Below are 26,409 nucleotides of genomic sequence, written 5' to 3'. Positions count from 1 at the left end.
GAAAAATGTTCCCCTCTGTTTCAGCATTCTAGAGTGTATTGAGGATAGATCTGATCTTGGCAACAGGCAATTTGAGCATATCCATTGGTTGCAGGAACCTCATTAGCTTGCTCCACAGGAGGCAATTTGCACAGCAAAGTAGAATTTTCTGCTGAGATGAGGTCGTGTAGGTCTTTCTTACTGATAGTCTCTCCTAACTGCTTACAGAGAAGTTAGCTCACAAAGGAAAGGTCCAACTAGGTCAACTCGCTATTGTCATCGTGCTCTAATTCCATCAGGATTCCTATGGCCTAAAGCTGACATGCATTCATCTCCATTTTACCTTTGCAGAGACAGTAATACTTAGCATTTCATAGATTCATAGAGTTTAAGGGCAGAAGAGACCATTAAAGTATCATATACTTACAGTATAGAGCACCTTCCACTGTCAAAGCACTCTACACATATTCACCAATTAACCCCCGTATTGCCCCATGCATAAGTCCAGTATTCTGCTCATTTTATAGATGGGAAACTAAGGAAGAGAGCTGAAGTGGCTTATCCATGGCCCTAGAGAGAGGATTAGATCTAAAATTCCTGGCTTCCAGTCCAGGACTTAGACCATTGGTTCTCAACCTTTGCAGACTATTGTACCCCTTTCGGGAGTCTTACGTACCCCCAAGTTACACCTCACTTAAAAACTCCTTGCTTACAAAATCAGACATAAAAATACAAGTGTCACAGCGCACTAGCCCTGAACAATTGCTGACTTTCTCATTTTGTCTGTATGAAATTGTAGTTTGTACTGACTTTGCTAGTGTTTTTATGTAGCCTGTTGTAAAACTAAGCAAATATCTAGATGAGTTGATGTACCCCTGGAAGACCTCTGCATAACCCCAGGGATACATGTTGAGAACCACTGACTCAGTCCATTCCTCTCATGCCATATGCATCTAACATGCCACATACTCACACTATTGTTGTCCCAAAATCCGGACTTTTGGAGTCTGCAGCATTTAAGCCATTAGGTCACATTTTCAGATACTCTCTAATTTTGCAGGCACAATAAATTGATGGTGAAAACGTTAGAGGTGCATAGTTGCACGCATATGTGCATAAATGACCAAACTGAGTGTGCAAATCAGTGCATGTGGCTAATCAGGTGCTTCAATAAACAATTATCTTTCTTCACATATCTTTGCAACTTTTTCTTTACAGAAGTGTTTTTGCTAATGACTTAATGGCCAGGAGAGAATCCCCTGAGACTGAGCTGTGCCTGACCTGTATCCACATGGTCGGAGGTGCTGTCCTTGTTTTTATTTGGATGTTCTCTTCTTTGAAATACACACAGAAACCAATGAACGGTACAGAGAAGGCAGACTGAGCCCTGCTATTTACCTTCCCTCCCAATGCATGAACAAGGGGACATGCTATGAAACTGAAAGGCAGCACATGTAAAATTGGTAAAAGGAAATAGTGTTTTACACAAGGCATAATTAATCTGTGGAACTCGCTGCCACAAAGTATCAGTGCGGCCAAGAGCTTAACAGGATTTAAAAAAAGGATTTGCACTGATATGTATGAGAATTATTATTAATAGGAATAATATACTCAGCTCTTTTCATCAGTAGATCTCAAAGTGCTTTCCACAAGAAGTCAGTGGAACAGACTGGGAAAATGAGGCACAGAAAGGTGAAATGATTTGCCCAAGTTACCCAGCAGGCCAGTGGCAGAGCCAGGAACAGAACCCAGGTCTCCTGAGTCCCAGTCCAGTGCTCAATCCCCAGTTACTTTAGGATGAACATTTATAATGAATATGAAGGCTCATGCTTCAGAGCATAAGGGAACTACTAACTGATGAGGGGTAGAAGAATCTTTCTGGTGGGCAGGTTATTCCATAATTTTCCTGCACTTTCCTCTGTATCATTTGGTACAGGCTACTGCTAGGGTGCTGGGCTAGAAGGACCCCCAGACCTGACGTGGGATGGCAACCCTGTGCTCCTATGAGCAATTCACCACATAATTTTTCCTGTAGAAAGTTGGGAGGGCCTGGAGCTGATCCCGCTGATGGCTGCAGGGTCTGTATGTTTGCAGTCATAGTTTGTTACACAATCCCCTGCTAGGTGTCAATCAGTATATCTTCATTTACATCAATGGAGTTGTGCCAAAGGTGATGGTCTGGCCCTTGAAGTCTTTAGGGCAAGGACTAGGTCTTCATGTGTGTTTGCCCAACACTAGATCAATGGGGCTATAAGCTTGAGGAGAAGTGCTAGGGTGCTAGAGCAATGGACATGTTCAGTACTCACAGTGCCAACTATAGGTCTCATCCTATGTTTAACACTCTCATTTCTTACTTGCTGCAGTCGAGCATGCCAGTGTTTGCCGGCACCCTGCCAATAGAAAGCAGTATGCAAACAAACACTGACAGATTAATTCTTCAGCTGCTTGAGAAAAATCATAATTTACAGCACACTTAAAAACAACTCATTTGCCAAGGGCAGACTGCTCAGACTTCACTGAGAGCAGTTGGAGGATGCTAAGAACAATACAAATACACTCTTTAAAGTAAAGAGCCGTCCCTCCCCCATGCCCATCCGATTCTGCCAGCTGAGAATGAAATCTTCAGTCAACCAGAACAAGTAATAGAGGCAGCATCCATTTATCTGTGGCGTTTTTAAGTTTCCCTAAAAGTTGATGCTTCTACCCACATGGCCCTCTCTTTATTAAAGCCAATCACGGGAAAAGCTTGAAACAATAGGGTGTGACCTGGGAAACGAAACAAATTCTGCACTAATGGGGCGAGATGTACACAAGAGAAAAGGCTGCATAACAAAGTACTGTTTCCCCATGTGCTCTGTGATATTGACTGGGAGTCTTTACAAACTGCGCTACAATTCAGCAAACATCTGTGCCAATGAAACCCATCAATTGCAGAGGAACTAGCTGCACTTTTGTATGAGCTAACCCGTGTCTCTTCCGCCAGCTGAATTTGAACCTACCTCCAGTGGCCGGTCGGCTTTGGGATTAAGTAAGGTGGTCTGCTCTCCTCCCACTCCCCCAGTGCCAAGTGTCTTCAGAGGTGGCTTTGTAGCTGGCTCCCAAGCCAACTAGGCACTATCTACTGGAACCCTCGCTTCTTCCCCCTTCAGTCCAGCCAGATCTGCAAGGATGACTCAGCAGCCTGCTCCCCATCCCTCTGATGCAGCAGAAATAAGTGCCCCTGGTTCTCAAACTGCTCATCAGGTGGTTTTAAAATGTAAAATAGTGTGTAAGGTAGGGGTGAGTCACAGAGTGTCTTGATAGTTTAAAGAAGCCAGTCAGCAACCCATTGGAAGAGCTTCCTGCTGCAGTAAAGTGAGGGGAAAATCAACCACCAGCCTTCCCTCCCAATCCAGGAGACTCATGTTTGCCCACCCCTTGAAACCTAGAAATAGGGTCCTAGACCACAGGGAGTGAGTGGTACCAGGAGGCCAGTCTCCTGGATTAGACCTGTGGGAGTGGGCCATTGGACTATGCCCACAAAAAAAGACATAACCATGGATCATGATGGTTCTCACCATGATGGTTTCTTCTACATTTTCTCTTCTCTCACCAAGAGCAAATAGGAACACCGGGTTTGCTGTACTGCACCACCCAATAATCACCATCAAAGACTGAGAGCTTCTTAATAAGGCTTTGATCCCTAAACCCTTTAGCATCCATCAACCCTTAACTAGGATGTGGGGCTACACAGGAAGACTAGGACTTTAAAAAGCCCACTCCTAAGCAACCGGTGGAGCTAGTGAACAGAAGCAGCTAACACGGGAGTTTTGCGAGGGACTTCTCCAGGTGAAGGAGGAGCGATTAAGTGACCCTGGGGGTGGGGTGGGTGGGTGACTGTAGTGTTGTCTGTAGTGTTTGTTTTTGTTTGTGGTGTGCTTGCTGCTTGATTGAAATGTACTTTGTGGTCTGTTTGTTTGGGGACTGTGTACTGAGCCTAGCGGCCTGCTAGGCAAGGCTGACAGCTTCTTAACAAGGCTTTGCTAAGCTCTTTAGCACCCATCAACCCTTAACCAGGGGGAGGGCCTACTCAGGAAAACCAGGGCTTTAAAAAGCTTGTTCCTAAGTGACCAGAGGAGCTAGTGAACAGGAATGGCTAACAGGGGAGTTTTGCAAGGGAGTTTGGGGGAGGCGCAGCTAGATACACTTAACATTCCTTAAACTTAGGACAGAAGAATCCCATGCACTTCTACAGGCTGGGGACCAACTGGCTAAGCAGCAGTTTTGCAGAAAAGGACCTGGGGATCACAGTGGACGAGAAGCTGGATATGAGTCAGCAGTGTGCCCTTGTTGCCAAGAAGGATAAAGGCATATTGGGCTGGATTAGTAGGAGCATTGCCAGCAGATCGAGGGAAGTGATTATTCCCCTCTGTTCGGCACTGGTGAGGCCACATCTGGAGTATTGGGTCCAGTTTTGGTCCCCCCACTACAGAAGGGATATGGACAAACTGGAGAGAGTCCAGCGCAGGGCAACAAAAATGATCAGGAGGCTGGAGCACATGAGTTATGAGGAAAGGCTGAGGGAACTAGGATTGTTTAGTCTGCGGAAGAGAAGAATGAGGGGGGATTTGATATCAGTCTTCAACTACCTGAAGGGGGGTTTCAAATAGGATGGAGCTCAGCTGTTCTCAGTGGTGGCAGATGACAGAACAAGGAGCAATGGTCTCAAGTTGCAGTGCGGGAGGTCTAGGTTGGATATTAGGAAAAACTATTTCAGTAGGAGGGTGGTGAAGCACGGGAATGGGTTACCTAGGGAGGTGGTGGAATCTCCATCCTTAGGGTTTTTAAAGCCTGGATTGAGAAAGCCCTGGCTGGGATGATTTAGTTGGGGTTGGTCCTGTTTTGAGCAGGGGGTTGGACTAGATGACCTCCTGAGGTCTTTTCCAACCCTAATCTTCTATGATTCTACGATTCTATGAAACTTAAATCCAAAAACACTCACTGCTAAAAACAAAACATCAACAAATGAACAAGCTGCAGGAGTAAAAAGAGAATGCAGGCAGAAGTCCAACAACAGAGTGGGGGTGTCATAAACATAGAGGGAAGGGTAACCACCTTTCTGTATACAGTGCTAGAAAATCCCTCCTGGCCAGAGGCAAAGTCCTTTTACCTGTAAAGGTTAAGAAGCTCAGGTAACCCGGCTGGCACCTGACCCAAAATGACCAATGAGGGGACAAGATACTTTCAAATCTGAAGGGGCGGGGGAAAAGACTTTTTTCTGTCTGTGTGATACCTTTGCCGGGAACAGATCAAGGATGCAAGCCCTCCAATTCCTGTAAAGTTAGTAAGTAATCTAGCTAGAAAATGCATTAGGTTTTCTTTGTTTTGGCTTGTGAAATTCGCTGTGCTGGAGGAAATGTGTATTCCTGTTTTTGTGTCTTTTTGTAACTTAAAGGTTTTGCCTAGAGGGATTCTCTATGTTTTGAAAGAAGTATGGGCTGGATGAATGGACTATAAGGTGGATAGAAAGCTGGCTAGATTGTCGGGCTCAACGGGTAGTGATCAATGGCTCCATGTCTAGTTGGCAGCCAGTATCAAGTGGAGTGCCCCAAGGGTCGGTCCTGGGGCCGGTTTTGTTCAATATCTTCATTAATGATCTGGAGGATGGTGTGGATTGCACTCTCAGCAAGTTTGCAGATGACACTAAACTGGGAGGAGAGGTAGATACGCTGGAAGGTAGGGATAGGATACAGAGGGACCTAGACAAATTGGAGGATTGGGCCAAAAGAAATCTGATGAGGTTCAACAAGGACAAGTGCAGAGTCCTGCACTTAGGACGGAAGAATCCAATGCACCGCTATGGACTAGGGACCGAATGGCTAGGCAGCAGTTCTGCAGAAAAGGACCTAGGGGTTACAGTCAACGAGAAGCTGGATATGAGTCAACAGTGTACCCTTGTTGCCAAGAAGGCCAATGGCATTTTGGGATGCATTTTGGGGCATTGCCAGCAGATCGAGGGACGTGATCGTTCCCCTCTATTCGACATTGGTGAGGCCTCATCTGGAGTACTGTGTCCAGTTTTGGGACCCACACTACAAGAAGGATGTGGAAAAATTGGAAAGAGTCCAGCGGAGGGCAACAAAAATGATGAGGGGACTGGAACACATGAATTATGAGGAGAGGCTGAGGGAACTGGGGATGTTTAGTCTGCGGAAGAGAAGAATGAGGGGGGATTTGATATCAGTCTTCAACTACCTGAAGGGGGGTTTCAAATAGGATGGAGCTCAGCTGTTCTCAGTGGTGGCAGATGACAGAACAAGGAGCAATGGTCTCAAGTTGCAGTGCGGGAGGTCTAGGTTGGATATTAGGAAAAACTATTTCAGTAGGAGGGTGGTGAAGCATGGGAATGGGTTTACCTAGGGAGGTGGTGGAATCTCCATCCTTAGGGTTTTTAAAGCCTGGATTGAGAAAGCCCTGGCTGGGATGATTTAGTTGGGGTTGGTCCTGTTTTGAGCAGGGGGTTGGACTAGATGACCTCCTGAGGTCCCTTCCAACTCTGATATTCTATGATTCTATGATTCTATGAATCTGACTGCCTGTAAGATGATCTTCCATTCTGATCTTACGGAGTTGTTCTCTTATCTTTTTTTGTTCTTCTAATAAAGTTCTGTTTTTTAAGAATCTGATTGGGTTTTTTGGGTGATAAAAATCTAAGGCTGGTCTGTGCTCATCTTGTTTATTCTCAAGCCTCCCCAGGAAAGGGGGTGTAAGGGCTTGGGGGTATATTTTGGGGAAATAGGAACTCCAAGTGGTCCTTCCCCGGCACTATATCAAGAGAAAGGTTATAAAGAAGATCAAGTGCCAAATTCTGCTTTTAGTTGCATCTATGAGATCCCAGTGACACCAATGGGGTGACTCAGGTGCACGTCAGAGCAGACTCAGCCAGCCACTTTGGGGAATTATGTCATGCCCATTTCATTCTCTCTCTGAGATAATTTTAGGAGAATGCTGCATATTAAGTCAAGTCACAGACTGTTAGAGACTATATATTCCAAGCTACTTGTTCATTGTAACATAGCCCCACCGTGCACTTACCATCTGTGCCCAAAATGGTGCAGGAATAACAGTCTGATTGGAGAGGTGGAGTGTACAGGAAGCATCCTTTAGAACCTGGATATTGCCGAAATCTATCTGAGCAGGTTCCACGTGGACAACTGGGCCTTCACCGATGCTCACTAAATGGATCTTCTGCTCCAGGAAATGGGGAAACAAAAACAGGGAAAGTTGAAAGGGTCCAGCTAGCTCTCATTGTTCTCCTAGACTGTTTTCAATCCTTGGACACAGAATGGTAGGGAATGACTGGAGTAGACCTGGGATTTTGAGTGATCTTCATGTGAAGAAGGTCATCCATTCAGAATGGTTATCTGGTGACAGAGAAATCCACCTCCCTGTTTGCCTTGTTCCACCAAACCAACTGCATTTGCCCTGAAGCTCCCCACTTGTACCTATTCACCTCTCCCTCAGCTTCCCTTTCACCGTTGCCACCCCATCTTACCCCTTCTCAACATTTTCCCATCCTTCCCTCTAACTTTTTCTGCTGTCACACACTCACCACTGGTGTAAATAGGAATACCTCCATGAGAGTTACACTGCTGTGAGTGTGAATCAGACACTTAGGTTTTAAGCTCTTTGGAGCAGGGTTCATGTCTTGTCTCTGAAGTGCCATGTACATTATGGAGCTGTATAAGTAATGAATATTAATTATGTCACCTGAGCTGTAATTGTCTCTCCTGAATATCTGTGATCCTGACAGTATTCTCTATCTTCATTATGGATCAGTTCCAGGGGTCATGGAGGGGTGGGTTGCATGGGGTAGAATAGTGATCTGTTATCCAAGTCACCTTCCCAGAGCATTAAAAGCAGCTAATGGTTTAAATGTTTACACCAGTTTTTTTGCTGTAGGAGACAGACTGCACAGGACCAAACGCCTTACTGTCATGGACCAGGTCATAGGCAGTCAGATCTAGTGGTCAAAGCAGTGGTGATCAGGCCTAGTGGTCAGAGCAGGAGTCAGGAACCGGGGGTCAGCAACAGAGCCAGAGGCAGGAGCTAAGCCAAGGGTCAGAGCCAGTAGCCAGGGGTGGGGCTCAGAAGCAGGGATCTGGAACAAAGCAGGAGGGCAGGGACAAGACAGGACAGGAATGCAAGAATCAGGATTAAGTCAAGGCTCAGGAGTCAGGTGAGAAGGCAGGGTCTAATGTAGCAGCCACCCACGGATTTGCCTAGTTGCTCAGACAAAGTCCTGTGCCTCCTTCCAGCTTAAATAATGAGTCTGAGCCAATTGGAGAGGCCAGACATGACCTCCAGTTGAGATCTTCATGGGCAATGCCTATGGTGAGCTGAGGTCCAGCAGCCCATACTCCCTGCTGGTGGAGGTGTCAGATGATGGCTGTGATCTGAGGCCTACTAGGGAACCACAGACATGGGTTCAAGACCTGTGATTCCTTCATGCCTACTCCTAAACTGAAATCAAATAAGTAATAAACCCCCAGAGTGACAAGATGCTATGTGACTCATGAAAGGGCAAAGTATATTATTTAGACACAAAGTTCCAGTCTGTCCTGTAGGGCACCCTGAATGACATCTGGCTCAAGAAATGGCATTGGCTGCTCCTAGAGTGACCCACATCTAGTCCCACTAGGGTGACCAGATCACAACAGTAAATATCGGGACACGTTGGGGTGCCATCAGCCCTACCCACAATCTGCCCCCACTCTGCCCCAGGTCTCGGCCCCCCCTCCACCGCGCCCTTCCTCATCCCCCGGCCCGCCGCTGGCTTGTTGCGTCCCCCACCCACTGCTTGACTCTTCATCCCCCCTGCTCACCACTCGCCTTTTCATACCCCTGGCCCGCCACTCGTCCCTATGGCACTGACTTCCCCTCTGCCCGGTGGATGTTTGCCTGCACCGCCCTTGCCCTGCCCCCATTCCAGCCCCTTCCCCCACGTCCCCACCCCTGCCCTGCCTCTTCTCCGCCTCCTCCCCGCCCCTCCCGGAAAGTCCTAATTGCTGCCAAACAGCTGTTAGGCGGTGGGAAGCACTGGGAGGGAGCGGGAGGAGTGGGGATGCAGTGCACCGATGGGGGGAGAAGAAGGTGAGGAGGGGGAGCTTGGCTGCAATTTTCCCCGGTGGGTGCTCCAGCCCCGGAGCACCCACAGAGTCAGTGCCTCCCTCCCACTCGCCTCCTTACCTGAATATTGGGACAAATGGTGTCCCGATCACACATTGATCGGGACGCGGGACAAAGGGTTAAATACCGGGACAGTCCCGATTTTATCAGGACATCTGGTCACCCTAAGTCCCACTCAGCTGGAAAAATGCCACCAAAGCCTAGTGTACTCTGCACGGGTTCCTATACCAGCCCCATCAGACTGCCTAAGAGTAATATCCAGCGGCTGCTGGTGGCTCACATGCCTCCATTGCAGACCTGCAGTGGCTGTTTCCCCCAACATGTTGGAGAGAGCAGGAGCGTGAGAAGGAAGCCATTGATAACTCATTTCCCAGACCTGGAGACATCAGGTTCGCTCATTTCCAGCACTTCCTGGAGAGCAGGATTTTGGGGCAGTGTGGAGGAAGAGGATGGGGCTGTCAGCCTGGTTTTCTCTTCTGGAAACGGCAGTACTGTTGGGGGAGCTAGTGAAATCCCTTTCTAAAGACATCAGGATCTTTCATACATTTCTTTTTCATACTAGGCCTCATTATGAGTGGAACAATAGTTTGTGCAATTGTTAGGAAAACTTGTGTTTGCCTTTCAGGCTCTGAACACAGTTGGGAAGCACAGCTCTGCTACTGTACTTGCACTTCAGTGTTTGGAGAGGATACCCCTTTTTGATAGAGAAGACTGAAGAGAGCAAAAAACACATAGGAAAGAGTTCCTGTAGAGTGTGCATTGATAAACCCTTCTCCTGAGAGCATATCTAAGTTTTTAGTGTGCTCTTCCCCACAGAGCAAACAAATGTAGCATGTGTCCTTCCAGGATGTTAACCTTTAGTGTTCTGTCATTCATTTTCTACAGACCATCCAGTAAGGAAGACAGGACACCTAGAATTCCTCGCTGTGTCAAATTGCACTGGACAGGTACATTTGCTGGATGTCCATGGTATGTCATTCAGCAGGGAAGTGGTTAATATTTTTAAAAATGCTTCACTTAAACCATTCACAAAAGTGCTTTTAGCAGCAACATTTAACAGGCCACTGCTCACAAGCAAAATGATATAAAGGGAAAAGGAAGATGAGGGGGAAGACATTGCTATCAGTAATTTTCCATGGGCTCAAAGATCTTGCTGGCTCTGTTGATGGGGACATGGTGTCAGTTTCAATCACTGGGGAATGAACAGCCTGTCCTCCGGCAGTCAGCTGCAGTACTGAATGACTGTCTGTTTTGATGGCAGCCAGCTGCAAAATTGCTGCCTCTGGCAGGCTGCAGGCTGATACGCCACAGGTAAACCCCAGGCTGTATTGTACCAGCTTCCTAACGCACAGGATTACTTGCAGCAAACTGAAACTGACATCCAGTCACTTGCAAGTAAAACACAAGGCAACACAGCCATGAAGGGTCAGCCTAGAGAGAAGGATTTGTGAAAGACTGCACTCTGAGAAGGGCTATAGCAGACTCAAGCTGTTGGGCATTATTAAGCAAAACATAAAAACATAAGCACGGCCAGACTGGGTCAGACCAAAGGTCCATCTAGCCCAGTATCCTGTCCACTGACAGTGGCCAATGCCAGGTGCCCCAGAGGGAATGAACAGAACAGGTAATTAAGTGATCCATTCCCTGCCACTCATTCCCAGCTTCTGGCATAACATAAGATCATAGGACCATGCTCTTCTTTCTGTTTCACTGATCTAAAATTAGAGTGACCCCACTGAACTCAACAGAGTTACATCAGTGCAAGAGAGAGCAGAATAAGGCCCACACATCTGAAACCAACCATCACTAGTGCTTAGCAGGCTGTTGGCCATACTGCTCACAATGTAGTGGGGAAAAGTCTGGGTGGCCAGAATGGGACCCACTAAAAGTGTGTTAAAGCTGCAGGGCAGAGCTTGTACTAAATTCAAACCTGAGGCAGCTTTAGCAACAAGACATGCAAGTGTGTACTGTGCTTATGCACAGCGAGCTTTCTATTAGCACAGCTCAGATGTTTGCTGCAATTGTGTGAAAGCCAAATGCTATGCATTAAACTCCAACTTAATGGGCACGCTTATGAGCTTACTGGAGTGCTATTAGTTTTCCCTTTGAAATTATTAAGATCCCACAATTCACAAGGCTCCCATTGGGGTAAGGTCTGACATATTAATTCACATCATTAAAGCGAGGCTATGGCTGAAAGTACACATCATTAATCCAAGGATAAAATCTTTACAAGATCACCATAGTTTGAAAAACAAACCAACCACTAAAAGGTCAGGAAATTCTAACTGTGAGAAGCTCCCGCTCCCCCCACTTCTTTTTGTAATGTGTCTTAACTTTACAAACCACTTATTTGGCTAACTTCAGCCTTAATGGCAAAATTCACCTTCCTCCATTGACAAAGCCACTAGCCATTGGTCTTCATTCTAATGCAAAGAAAAGGGTTGGAGACCTAGGTTAAGATTTTCAGTGCAGTCCAGGGGAGAGAGCTGCACACCTTCCATTCGTTTTAAAGAAAGCCCACATCCTTTGGACTGCTTTGAAAATGTCAGCCTTACTTTTGGTTAATGGACACTTAGGCTTTCAGCAGTCCTTTGACACCCTAGTTCATGCTCATCAGAGATGACAAGCCATTCCGTCATCGCTATTTCAAAAGTTAATGCCATTTTAAATTAAAATTTAATTAACTAAACTTGATTTAGCTCTCAGCTAGATTAATTCAATAAATACATTTTATCACTCACCTATCTATCTTTTTTTTTCTTTTTTGCTAGAAGGTGGTAAAAAAACCCAGGAAGCCTCTTGGAATTCTGACAAATAACTCTATTTTTTGGGTGTCATAATTCAGAAACCACTTGCCCATACTAGTTCTCATTTGGTAGAAAAAGTCTATCTTCACTCCAGTTGCAACCTACCAATTATACGGCTGATATGGCTGTCCTTGTGGTTTCAGTACAGAGGCTACAGTGGCCCATAATGGACTGAATTCAGAAAAGCACTTAACCACATGCATCAGTTGATTCCTGTTCAGGACAGTACTTAAGGAGGTGCTTTTTCTAAGTGTGTGAGAGGACTTAAGCTTGTACTCACAGTTAAGCATGTGCTTAAGGGCTTTCCTGAACACGGTTGCTTTCTCAAATTGGGGCCTTTATTATGCAGTGGTTATTGTTACTCTGTAAGTATACAACAGACTTAGAGACAAAGGAATTGCTGTAGTGGCTTAGACCAAGGGTTAATCTACAAAGATAGACAGTTCCAGATATTTCAGAGTACTCTCCATAATGACCAATGGAAACATCTGCCCATAAGGAAAGTTTCCTTCCTATCCCCAGGCAGTTAGTTCTTGGCTTATGCAATGAATCATGAGGGTTTATAGCTTTCCTTTTTTATTCTCTCTCATTATTCATATAAACATCTAATCTTTTTGGAATCATACTTAGCTCCTGGTCTCTATGATTTCTGATGGCAATGAGTTCTATAGGTAGTCATGTTAAGTGAAGTACCTAGAGGGGAGTTATTTGCCTAACTCCCAGTGACTACCCTTAGGTGCTTCCGAAAACGCCTGCCACGCTATGCAAATGATTTACATTTGTGGCCTTTCCATTGTACTGACTGTCCCTTTTGATGTGAACTATAGCAAATGGTCTAGAAATGCCCAATTTACCTTCTCTGCGCCAGTCATTACTTGTATACTCCTATCGTGCCCCTTCAGAAGAACAATCCTGCAAGGTTCTAAGCTCCCTCCATTCGTCTTGACTTTATACAGTAGTGAAGGGCACTCAGCACTTTCTGGGATCAGGCCCATATTCTTCTTGCCAACTGAAACAGGTTTGATCTTTCCTGACCCTCCTCGTTATTGGTATGAGCAGTGCAATTAACCTCAAAACATCTGTCTTCTATCATCAGTGAGGTGCTATCACAGTGATATTTATACTCTAATGACGTTAAGTTTACTACTGCAGCTTTTGAATTCACCAGAAAAATCCCTGGAATTGTAAAGAACTAGACGGTCTGAATACAAATGTGCTGTGTGCAAAGACCACCCTCAGTACATGTCTCCACACTCCAGAGAGAACATTGATTCAGACACAAGGCATATTTCATCATCAGGGTCTCACCAGGGGGGGTTCTTCACTCCCAAACGTGGCTATGGAAGCCACAATGTCCTGCTGTCCAGTCACCTGGGCTTCCAGTACTAAGGGGATCTCCACAGTGCTATGAGGTTGAATAATGCCACAAGGTCTGGGGCTGGAGTACAACACAGAGGGCTTCTCCTCATACTCCTGTGCAGAGACACAACCAGAACATAGTCTTCACCATGACTTCTTTGGAAACTTTCTGTTCCTTGACATTTAAAAATATTACAATTATTGCACAGTTAAAAGAATCACGTCAAAGGGGGGAATTGACCATGGTGCAGAGGACGAGCACAAAGCCTATGCTGACCCCTATTTTGAGGACTTATGTGGGACTGAAATGATGCACAGACAAGCGCCAGCCTTCTGCGCAGGGGTGAATTTCACCCAGAGATAGACTATAAAATATGCAAAACAGCACAGCTGAAGGCACACATTTCTAACAGGGAGGGTAATTAACCACTGGAACAGCTCACCACAGGATGTGGTAGGTTCTCCATCACTTGCAGTCCTTAAATCAAGACTGGGTCTTTTTCTAAGGGACCTGATATTGCTCAGTAGAAGTTATAGGCATGAGGCAGGAATTACTGCATGAAATTTTCTGGCCTGTGTTACAATAGCCCCTTCTGGCCTTCAAGTTTCTAAATCTTTCCAGGAACTAGTACAGACATTTACTTGCCCGAGGCATCACCTAAAGGCAATCCAGCCAATCAAACGGATTCAATATCAGGAGCACCTGTTCCAAGCATCTCCAGGTTTCATTAGGAAAGAGTTACTCAAAACTATGAAAGAGAACACAGTGGCTATGTTGGCTGGTGCCCCAGAAAATATGGAACAGTGTCCATGTCTGCCAGATGGAAATAGGAAAAATAGGAAGGGAAGGACATTATTTTCAATCACCTATGAGGATATTACAAGTAAAAATAAAATACAATGGACTACATTTAACGGCATGTAAATGGGGGAGTAAAGTTAGCCAGAAACTGGTATAAACAAGTGTAAGTAGCAAAACTTGCACCAGTTTGGTATTCTGCAGGGTCCAAATTTAGCTCTGGGTAAACAGGTGCCATTTCCATTATACCAGGGCTAAATTTGGTCTCAGCAAATTGGAGAAGGAGTGGCCTAGCTGCTTTATCTTACACTCTCCTGTGAGGTAGGAAGGAAAGCAACTCTCCCCTTCAGCTCCTTCAGGGTTTGACTCATCCATGTAGGCACAGGAGTTCCATTGCTCTCAGGAGAGATGTCTCCAAGAGGGATTCACCCTAGGACGAAGGCAGCTTTAGGTTCCATCTGGGGCTCACCAATGGAGGCTCCCAGGAATATATGCTGAGTCAGTGTACCTTCCAGGCACTCTGGCCCAACTCTTCCTTGGCTGGCTCCAGTCCTCATGGGGGATATGGAGTTGTGAGGCCCCCATGCCCAAATGCCAGTGACCTCTCTGTTGCCAGAGACTGCAGTCTGGTTTTTACCAGTAAAGTGAAATGAGCCCCTGGCTTGCAAGTTCTGCTTGCTTTGAAAATCTTGTAGATTAGTGCAAGTCAACACTGACACCTGCTTTCTAACCAACGAATGCCTAATGTGTAACTACACCACTACTGAATCTGGCCCAGTGGCTCCCACAGCAGCTGCATCTATTCAGCCCAGCCTACAGCTGACTCATAAACCGAGTTCACACAAGGCTTTGAATTGTTCCCCTTTCCTGTTGTAGAATGGGTTACATCATGAAATATCAGGGAATGCCACACAGACCACCAGCTATGGACTCAGTCAGTGGCTTTCTTCTCTTTCCTCTTGTGAACTACAGCCTCTCAGAAAGAAACCCTTGCTGTTTATAATGTACTGTATCTTTCAAAGAATCACTCCTGGTTTCAATGCTGTGGGACCCTCCCCTTTAAGAACTTGTAAATTCTCACTTGCAAGAGAGTTCCAAAGAAGATAACTCAAACATTCTCACATCAAATGCGGGTGAGGCTGGAGACAACAATAATACAGCCCTTGATACTATCTATTATGTGCTAGTGGGGAAATACCCCTTCCATTCTCAGAGAGCCCCATGGAAATGGAAGAGAAGCAGCAGAAAGGGAGGATGAGATGACAAACCTGAGGGAGAACCCCGTAGCACCCGGGAAGCTCAGCATCGTTCACAAGCATCACCACCTGCTGGTAAGGGAACTTCAGGAAACACCGTCCGAACTTCACCACAGGGTTGACCACACGCAGTGGAGGAACAACACATCTAGCCCCCCCAAAAATAGCATGACAGAAACCAAGAGAACACAGTGTTTGTTTATTCCCAGAATATGGTGAAATGGAGCATAATATATTTGTCATTGTCACATAGAGGCTTTACACTCATACAGACATTAATCATATTAAAATTATTTTTATTCACTTTTTAATCAACAATCTCTGTTAAAGGACATGTGGGGAAACTGCGATGGGTCTCTACTCAACAGTGTTTCATTAACACCAGCAAGCATTCAAGCAGGGTACAATTTCTCAGACTGGAACCCTGCTAACATTCTGAGCTTTCTTAGCCTGGACGATATGTACTGGTTGGTTCGTATTTTTTGTGTCTTCTGCGTGGAAGGAATGTGCAGCTAGAGATTTCTGCCAAATCTGTGTTAATGTGCATTAACTTGATACCCCTGCCCTAAAACCCTACTTGGAAAGGGTGATTTTGGGTTTGTATCTGAGCTTCCAGGGAGCTTTCTGTCTCTTGTCATTCTGCAACACCTGCCCATTAACCCAGACTACAAATCTTCCTCCCTTATCTGGATTTGAGAAGACATTTGGTTGATAGAAGGAAAACGTCTTAATTTACAAACTGGGGCAACTGCTGACCTCTGCAGGATGTATCAGAGGGGAGTCAGGGGGACCACGAGGCTGATGAAGCTCATGTCCATTAGTGTTTCTGCATGATGATCTCGTAATTATCCTAATTATTATAAAATTGATTCCAAGTGGGATTTTCCAGACTCAGTGTTGGCCTAACTCTGTTCCCACTGAAGTCAATGGCAAAGTTCACATTGACTTCAAAGGGATATTGCCAGTACCAAGGTCTTTTAAAACTGTTCCCCAACACCCCCCGCATCTATATATACACAATTATACATACAGGGCCAAATGCATCCCTTTTGTAACTGCACTGAAGTCAACCGAGTCACAACAGTCCTATAGTATCTGACCCAGAAAAATGACCCCTGGCTCAAATTTCTGATGGCAAATAACTAAAACTAGGGAAAGCAGATGAAGCTGAGCTCATTCTATAAAGCAAATAATAATAATTATAATACTCTTCCCTCATCACTATCTTTTGTTTATTTCTCCTAGCTAAAATTCAGAATTTTGTCTTAAACTCTTCAGTATTAATCCACATGCTAATTGTCTGAAACTAGCCCCATCATTGCATTGCCATCCATGCCGCGGATGTCTCCATGCCAAATAGATTTTCCACTGCAGGAAACCTGAGTTAAGTACAATACTCAGGATGAAAAGGAATAGCTGTTGGGCTCTTCACACATGAAACCTGTTGCGAACACTGAAAGTCACGGACAATAACGTATACTCTTACTCTTCCTGTGTTGAAAAAGGCTCAGGGCCCTTCCCTTATCTTTAGTACAGGTGCTTTTCAGCATGTGTTGTTTACAATACTTTGCCACTCCCATATCAGATTTAGTTCTCATGCCCAACTATGCACAATAATCATATTAAACAGTGGTTCTCATTTTGGAATGGAGGGATAAATACACCATATTGTGTATATGACAGCACAGTGTAGCTGACACAGGGACAAAGGGGGAATGGATGCAAATGGAGTGTCAATACCTCGCTGTGATTAGGAGTGCCAGCACTTCCTCTCCGATACCATCCACATCCACCACCAATGCCGTTTCATATTTCTTCACAGTGTTGGAACATAAGGTCACCTAGCGCAGGAAAAGGGGAACAAATACTTTACTTTCTAAAGCAATCCCTCAGATAGGGTGCTCATTGAACAACCTCTAGTATCTCCTTTGTTGGGCTTTTGGAACTTGGAGATCATTTGCTGGAGAAGGACTCTGTTGAGTAAGGCTGCATTAGTTGTATCAATGGTTCTCAGCTGAGGATCGTTGGACAATCATTGGTCCAGGAAGCCTTATCTGGTGGACCATTAAGGAAGCATTTTGAGACCAAAACTGTAAGGGACTGGGAAGTCTAGGATCAGAGATGGGCTCCAAGATTTTTTTTTTTAATATAAAGTGATCCATAGAATGGAAAAATGGGGAAATGTGGCTTTAACAAACCAACTGATATTTTCTTTTAATAGAATCATAGATTAGCATTGGAAGAGACCTCAGGAGGTCATCTAGTCAACCCCCTGCTCAAAGAAGGACCACCCCAACTAAATCATCCCAGCCAGGGCTTTGTCAAGCCAGGCCTTAAAAGCCTCTAAGAATGGAGATTCCACCACCTCCCTCGGTAACCCATTCCAGTGCTTCACCACCCGCCTAGTGAAATTGTTTTTCCTAATATCCAACCTAGACCTACCCAACGGCAACTTGAGACCATTGCTCCTGGTTCTGTCATCTGCCATCACTGAGAAGAGCCTAGCTCTGTCCTCTTGGGAATCCCCCTTCAGGTAGCTGAAGGCTGCTACCCAATCCCACCTCACTCTTCTCTTCTGCAGACTAAATAAACTCAGTTCCTTCGGCCTCTCCTCATAAGTCATGTGCCCCCTAATCATTTTCGTTGCCCTCCGCTGGACTCTCTCCAATTTGTCCACATCCTTTCTGTAGTGGGGGGGCCAAAAACTGGATGCAATACTCCAGATGTGGCCTCACCAGTGTCCTAGAATCATAGAATCATAAAATATCAGAGTTGGAAGGGACCTCAGGAGGTCATCGAGTCCAACCCCCTGCTCAAAGCAGGACCGATCCCCAATTCATTCACCCCAGCCAAGGCTTTGTCAAGCCTGACCTTAAAAACTTCTAAGGAAGGAGATTCCACCATTTCCCTAGGTAACACATTCCAGTGTTTCACCACCCTCCCAGTGAAAAAGTTTTTCCTAATATCCAACCTAAACCTCCCCCACTGCAACTTGAGACCATTACTCCTTGTTCTGTCATCTGCTACCACTGAGAACAGTCTAGAGCCATCCTCTTTGGAACCCCCTTTCAGGTAGTTGAAAGCAGCTATCAAATCCCCCCTCATTCTTCTCTTCCATAGACTAAACATCCCCAGTTCCCTCAGCCTCTCCTCATAACTCATGTGTTCCAGTCCCCTCATCATTTTTGTTGCCCTCCGCTGGACTCTTTCCAATTTTTCCACATCCTTTTTGTAGTGTGGGGCCCAAAACTGGACACAGTACTCCAGATGTGGCCTCACCAATGCTGAATAGAGGGGAACGATCACATCCCTCGATCTGCTGGCAAATGCCCCTACTTATACCTCCCAAAATGCCATTGGCCTTCTTGGCAACAAGGGCATACTTTTGACTTATATCCATCTTCTCGTCCACTGTAACCCCTGGGTCCTTTTCTGCAGAACTGCTGCCAAGCCATTCGGTCCCTAGTCCATAGCGGTGCATTGGATTCTTCCGTCCTAAGTGCAGGACTCTGCACTTGTCCTTGTTGAACCTCATCAGATTTCTTTTGGCCCAATCCTCCAATTTGTCTAGGTCACTCTGGATTCTATCCCTACCCTCCAGTGTATCTACCTCTCCTCCCAATTTAGTGTCATCTGCAAACTTGCTGAGGGTGCAATTCATGCCATCCTCCAGATCATTAATGAAGATACTGGACAAAACCTGCCCCAGGACCGACCTTTGGGGCACTCCGCTTGATACCGGCTGCCAACTAGACATGGAGCCATTGATTACTACCCGTTGAGCCTGACAATCTAGCCAGCTTTCTATCTACCTTATAGTCCATTCATCCAGCCCATACTTCTTTAACTTGCTGGCAAGAATACTGTGGGAGACAGTGTCAAAAGCTTTGCTAAAGTCAAGGAAAAACACGTCCACTGCTTTCCCTTCATCCACAGAACCAGTTATCTTGTCATAGAAGGCAATTAATAATCACTTCCCTCGATCTGCTGGCAGTGCTCCTACTAATACAACCCAATATGCCATTAGCCTTCTTGGCAACAAGGGCACACTGTTGACTCATATCCAGCTTCTCGTTCATTGTAATCCTCAGGTCCTTTTCTGCAGAACTGCCGCTTAGCCAGTCGGTCCCCAGCCTGTAGCAGTGCATGGGATTCTTCCGTCCTAAGTGCAGGACTCTGCACTTGTCATAGAATCATAGAATCATAGAATATCAGGGTTAGAAAGAACCTCAGGAGGTCATCTAGTCCAACCCCCTGCTCAAAGCAGGACCAATCCCCAATTAAATCATCCCAGCCAGGGCTTTGTCAAGCCTGACCTTAAAAACCTTGACCTTGTTGAACCACATCAGATTTCTTTTAGCCCAATCCTCCAAATTGTCTAGGTCACTCTGGACCCTATCCCTACCCTCCAGCATATCTAACTCTCGCCCCAGTTTAGTATCATCCATGAACTTGCTGAGGGTGCAATCCATCCCATCATCTAGAACATTAATGAAGATGTTGAACAAAACCAGCCCTAGGAGTGACCCCGGGGCACTCCACTTAATACCGGCTGGCAACTAGACATTAATTGGGGATCGGTCCTGCTTTGAGCAGGGGGTTGGACTAGATGACCTCCTGAGGTCCCTTCCAAGCCTGATATTCTATGATTCTATGATTGAGCCATTGATCACTACCCATTCAGCCCAATGATCTAGCCAGCTTTCTATCCACCTTACAGTCCATTCATCCAATCCATACTTCTTTAACTTGCTGGCAAGAATACTGTGGGATACCCTATCAAAAGCTTTGCAAAAGTCAATCCATATCACGTTCACTGCTTTCCCCATATCCACAGAGCCAGTAATCTCATCGTAGAAAGGAATCAGGTTGTTCAGTCATGACTTGCCCTTGGGGAATCCATGTTGACTGTTCCTGATCACCTTCTTCTCCTCCAAGTGCTTCAAAATGGATTCCTTGAGTACCTGCTCTATGATTTTTCCATGGACTGAGGTGAGGCTGACCGGTTTGTAGTTCCCCGGGTTCTCCTTCTTCCCTTTTTTGAAGATGGGCACTATATTTGCCTTTTTCCAATTGTCCAGGACTTCTCCCAATTGCCACAAGTTTTCAAAGATAATGGCCAATGGTTCTGCAATAACATCAGCCAACTCCCTCAGGACCCTCAGGTGCATTGCATCCGGCCCCATGGACTTGTGCATGTCCAGCTTTTCTAAATCGTCCTTAACCTGTTCTTTCACCACTGAGAGCTGCTCACTTCCTCCCGATATTGTGCTGCACAGTGCAGCAGTCTGGGAGCTGACCTTGCCTGTGAAGACCGAGTCAAAAAAAGCATTGAATACTTCAGCTTTTTCCATATAATCTGTCACTAGGTTGTCTCCCTCATTCAGTAAGGGGCCCACACTTTCCTTGACTTTCTTCTTGTTGCTAAAATACCTAAATGTGAATGGTAACAAACCCTTCTTGTTATCATTCACATCCCTTGCTAGTTGCAAGTCCAGTTGTGCTTTGGCCTTCCTGATTACAACCCTGCATGCTTGAACAATATTTTTATACTCCTCCCTAGTCATCTGTCCAAGTTTCCACTTCTTGTAATCTTCTTTTTTGTGTTTAAACTCACTGAAGATTTCTCTGTTAAGCCAAGCTGGTCGCCTGCCATATTTGCTGTTCTTTCTGCACATTGGGATGGTTTGTTCCTGCACCCTCAATAAGGCTTCTTTAAAATACAGCCAGCTCTCCTGGACTCCTTTCCCCCTCATATTAGCCTGCCAGGGGATCCTGCCCTTCAGTTCCCTGAGGGAGTCAAAGTCTGCTTTTCTGAAGTCCAGGGTCCATATTCTGCTGCTCTCCTTTCTTCCTTTTGTCAGGATCCTGAACTCGAACTTCTCATGGTCACTACTGCCCAGGTTGCCACCCACTTCTACTTCCCCTACCAATTCTTCCCTCTTTGTGAGCAGGAGATCAAGAAGAGCATGGCCCCTGGTTGGTTCCTCCAGCACTTGAACTTTTCCCCAACAAGGATCACTTTAAATAACAATGGGCATCCATGATGGCTCAAAAAGCTGCAATTCTTTTCCTCAGCAAGCTCTACATCTTGGTATTGAGCACTCACAGGGGTCTGAAGGGACGGTCTTCCTAAGTTTGCTTTCATTAAGAATGAAAAGGAGCCAGAAGTGACCCTAGTCATCCTTATGTTTTAGCAAACACATTGTCATCCAGAATCCTCCCACATTGTGTGCACATCAAGGATGATACTTATTGTTGCCTGTTTTCTCTGATTTATTTTAGCCACTACTCTGTAAAAAGGAGTGTGTCTCTTCTTCGATCTGTCTGGAGATGAGTTCACAGTGGAATGATAAGTTAAAATTCCTGGAGAAATCAGACACAGTGCAAAATAGAAAGTTCCACTGTGAAAACAGCTATATTTGTTACATTTCTTACTTTAGACAGCAGAATAACAAAGCCAAAATGCCAAAGACAAAACCTGGCCTGTCCTATTAAGGTGTGCTAGTGGAGGAAGAATGTCCACTCCCACACAGCAGCCATTCTAGCCTAAAGCTGTGGGAATGGCTAATGACATCTGCATATGTCACAATGGGCCATAGTCTGCTGGCTCAGGGATGTGACCAGCTCAATGGACTCCTGAGCAAAGGTGCTACAAGGGGTGTTACCATATGGAATAAAAATAAAGTGTGCTGCATTATACATCTCCCATCCTCTCCAGGAGCACAGCTCAGGACCTACAGCACAACTAAGCTTGCGGGGTGCCACCTGAAGTACTGGGGTACCACTGAGCCTGCCTGTTCCACCAGCCTGGCCTCCCTCATCCTGTCCTGCTAAGCCAGGCCCTCAAGCCTCCTCTAGCACACCCACAGGTAAAGACACACCCAGCTGCAGAAAGACACAGACACTGAAATCAATACTGCGTGGGAAGGCTTTCAGCTAAGGAATTGCCCAGTACTCAAGTGCACTCCCCCTCTGGAGAGTAAACCCAAAATTGTATTGTCTTGCACTGCACAGAGAACTGTACAGCATAAGCTAATTGAAATTTGCCTTCTCCTTCAATGTGGAGAGAGATATGCACAGTTTTGGCCCCCTAGTTATGAATTACACAAACTGGGTTGAAAACAAAAACAAGTTTATTAACTACAAAGGACAGATTTTAAGTGATTATAAGGGATAGCAAACAGATCAAAGTTGATTACCTAAGTAAATAAACAAAAACCGCAAACTGAGCTTAACACACTAGATAGGTAGGATATAAATTAACAAATCCTCACCCTGTGTGATAAACAGGCTGGCAGATTCTTAAGGCAGAAGTTGCCTTGGCTTTCCCAAGTTTTCATACACAGGCTAAAGATTCCCTCTAGCCTGGGACCATCGCTTCCCACAGTTCAGTCCTTGCCCCTCAGGTGTTTCCAGGTGTATTGTTGCAGGGAGAGTGAGGTACCATCATGATCTCATTGTCCCCCCTTTTATATCTTCTTCCCACTTGCTGGAAAGCTCTTTTGCTGTGACCTGGGTCAAACAGTCCCCATTATGTAGTGCTGTCTCTGAGAGGTTTCTGTTGTACACAGTTCCTGGGGTAATCCTTGTGCCTCTGTGCATTTCCTCAGCAAGCCATTAGCATTGTTTGGTCTTTTTACTGTTGTACCTGAAAGGCTGATTGTGGGTGTTTTCAGCCTCACAACATGTTTCAGTAACACATACGTAGCTAAACTTCAGAACTTCACATATGACGATAGCACGTACAATCCAATGAGATATTAATGTTTAGCAGATTAAGGCTTTTAGAATGATACCTCACAAGACATACTTTGTACAAAACATATTCTAATTACATGACGGTGGTGAATACTGGGGTGTCAGCAAGTCACACTTGCCTTTTCTCCTCTTCCCCTTTGTGTGGGTCTGATGATTAACACAAGGATTTTGACCTAAATCTTCATCTATAGGTTTGTTTACAACAGATGGCCCCTTAGAGTAAAGTTACATTTGGACAATCTCTGAACTGAGATACAAGACCAAATACTAGCTTAATGTTACCAGGTGCAACTCCATTGACTTAAATGTGTCCACTTACCAAGGCTGAATTTGCTCCATAAGTGAATACTTTGGATGCCCTGGGATCTTTGCAAAACCAAGTTAAGAACCAAGAGACCCCCACAGGTTTATCTCCTCCAAACTTCCATGCTAAAGCATAAAGAGACAGAGGATTCTGCTCTATAACCCACACCACAATCCTTACACAAGAGCAGATCCCTATGCCAGAGTTCAGCTTTGCCTAAAACCTCCTCCTCATAAAAAGACCTTGACTTTCAAGCTAATGTTACAGATATGGTGGAAATCCATCCCATAAATCACCTTCAACTGTAGCTGAATATGAAAGTGGATGGTACCATATTTTGGCTATGAGTTGAAATGCAAACCAAACACTACACACTGTCACTAGAATGAGATCATGGCTTTGTTTTGTGTGTTACATGACAAAATCCCAGCTACAAAAATGGGGAAAACAGTCATTTCCATGATGCTATTAGCTCCTTCAGCCTGGTAGCAAGGCTTAAAACACTCCCTTTAACCCAGGTCTCCTGAACAAACGTAAATTAAATAAATTCATTGTGGCTTTAAAATCAAGGGGCCAAATTTTGCTCTCAGTTACACCAATGTAAATCCAGAGGAAGACTACTGACTTGAATAGAATTATTCCAAATTTACAATGGGTAACTGAAAGCAAAATTTGGCCCAAGAGTGACTGGGATCATTAATGGATACCCTAACTTTCACTGTCCCCCCGGAGATCATTGCATTTAAGGAGATTTAGTGGGAGAGTGAATGTAAGAATGAAAAAGAGAGTGAACTATTTTTGCTTATATACTGTAAAACATTACTTTTTAACTACTGCTTTCCATCCTATTTCTTCCTTCTTCCACTTTAAATCAAAGACCAACTGCTCTGAGAAGTTTTCTAAACCCACATCAGGAAACTCATTAATATGTGACTATTGTGGTTGAAATTCATAATCTGGACCTTGCAGTTTTGGAAACTGAACTGCACCTCCTTGAGCGCCCCCAAAACTGTGGTTATGAAAAGCTCTTGGATTATTACTTTACAATAAACCCAATAGTAACAAAAGCCTTGTTTTAGCTCTGCAAACCATCAGACTCTCCTGTTCAACTGTAGTTTGACACATACTATACCTGGATATCCAGGAGCCCATGAGGGCGGATGGTACCACTACTGGGTGTTATGATAAATTCTTTTGGCTTGACACTTCCCTGGGCTCCCTTTCTCCAGGATGTTCTTGTGATGTCCAAGGTCTGAACAAAACTGGTAACACTTGGATCCCCGGGGCCATCCCCAGGGATGCAAAGGTTGAATGTCATGGGGACCAAAGATGTGTTCCGGAGGCAACACGATAAGGACCGAGGAAAGCCTATAAAAGAATGTCACTGAATATGAGTTTATGCATTAATTATCCCTTGATTTCTAGTGTGAATATTTCAGAATGATAAAAGCTGTGCTTGGAATTTAGCTCTTTTCAGACTGAATCACAGTTAATTGAGATGCTAAGCAAGTAATTAATCTTCACTTGATTTCCCTGTAAATTGATCACACAGGTTGATTCCATGGGGATACTAATTTACGATTCTTGATCACCAAATGTGGGAAGATTTTCATTACAGCTTTAGTTGGGAGAAGTCCTCTCTAACTAGCACTGATTATTATTCATTTTTAAACCTAAGTCTAGAGAGAGCGTGATGGGCATATTGGAATAAGACCCAGATTCTGCTACCCTTGCTCATGAACAGCATTTTACCCCATGATTTTCAATACATAAATAAAATACAGCACATGGTACTACTCATGAGAAAGGGTGGCAAAAGAAGCAGAATGATGAATCCTTTGGGAACTACAGCACCATGGAATCACAGAATATCAGGGTTGGAAGGGACCTCAGGAGGTCATCTAGTCCAACCCCCTGCTCAAAGCAGGACCAATCCCCAATTTTTGCCCCAGATCCTTAAATGGCCCCCTCAAGGATTGAACTCACAACCCTGGGTTTAGCAGGCCAATGCTCAAACCACTGAGCTATCCCTGCCCCCCCAAGATCTTTCCACTGCAAGTTTGCTGTTATCTAAGACATGGTCCTGTTCTCAGTGGATGAAATGGTGAAACTTCAGTCAACTTCACTAAGAGCAGGATTGGATCATTAGTGACAAATATGAGCAAAGCTGCTTCACTCCTGCTACCTACTAAAAATGCTATCACTACCAAGGCACATCAAAATCTGAAGACTGCTTTCCCTGCCGAGTGGGTTCAAGTACATGTTGGGAGTTTACCTGTCCTGAATCCCATTGTCAGGAACTAGTGCTGTTGTCGGGGAAATAATAACTATACTGGTTGCATGAGTTACCATGTGCTTTGTCACAGTTCAAGTCTGAAGGAACTAAGTCTGGTTCTTCTAGTTTTTCCACTGTAAATCAGACACTCATAGGATTATTTCTTTATTATAAATAAAATGAGTTTTACAACTCTTGCACTCGCACCAGTTATAAATGCTAACTCAGCCTGATCTTCAAACCTTTGCTTGTCCCATTTTTTCCATTGAAGTTGTACTATTTGATCGGATTAAGATCAGTCTGGAAAAAGAGGAGGTGATGGGGAAACATTCAGTTGGCAAGGGAAACATTCTTAAGAACCGGGCCAAAATCTGATTGCTCCCTCAAACGTGGGTGTCAGCCCATCTATTGCCAAATAGTTTGAAATCTGGGAAGAATCTATTAAATTTACTTCTGTTCATGGATTTCCAGATAGAAACTGGAAACACCAGAAACACTCTTTTCCACCTTCATTTGGCCAAGAAATTGTTCCCCTTCCTCTCTGCTAGAGATCTCACTACAGTCACCATATGACTTCCTGCTGTAGTATTCGTTACTAGGACAACCCTGAAGTCCACTTGGAAGCTGGTTCAAAACAAACCTACTCACTTGCTAGGCAAGGCAAGGCAGGCTGGTGAATATGTATAACACCTATACGG

The 26,409-nt window shown here is 44.9% G+C and overlaps 1 protein-coding gene across 13 annotated transcripts in view; it reads right to left on the bottom strand.

Moving 5' to 3' along the window:
* HYDIN (HYDIN axonemal central pair apparatus protein) overlaps positions 1-26,409 on the bottom strand; it is a 451,680-nt gene that overhangs the window by 231,592 nt on the left and 193,679 nt on the right. For 12 of the 13 annotated variants that reach the window (XR_012664515.1, XR_012664516.1, XM_048816820.2 and 9 more), the window contains 5 exons: positions 24,569-24,804; positions 17,112-17,212; positions 15,384-15,519; positions 13,266-13,430; positions 7,054-7,206 (listed from right to left, as the gene is read on the bottom strand). Coding sequence is in view for 11 of the 13 variants with exons in the window: in XM_048816820.2 (XP_048672777.2) it covers positions 7,054-7,206; positions 13,266-13,430; positions 15,384-15,519; positions 17,112-17,212; positions 24,569-24,804 (791 nt within the window). In the remaining 2 variants the exon portion in view is untranslated. Of the gene's footprint in view, positions 1-7,053; positions 7,207-7,951; positions 8,011-13,265; positions 13,431-15,383; positions 15,520-17,111; positions 17,213-24,568; positions 24,805-26,409 lie in introns of those variants that run through there. The other variant, XM_075118261.1, reaches the window with a different exon arrangement.

This window comes from Caretta caretta, chromosome 12 (genome assembly GCF_965140235.1).
Source record: "Caretta caretta isolate rCarCar2 chromosome 12, rCarCar1.hap1, whole genome shotgun sequence".
Classification (NCBI taxonomy): domain Eukaryota; kingdom Metazoa; phylum Chordata; order Testudines; family Cheloniidae; genus Caretta; species Caretta caretta.
This window is presented reverse-complemented; position numbering and strand designations above follow the sequence as displayed.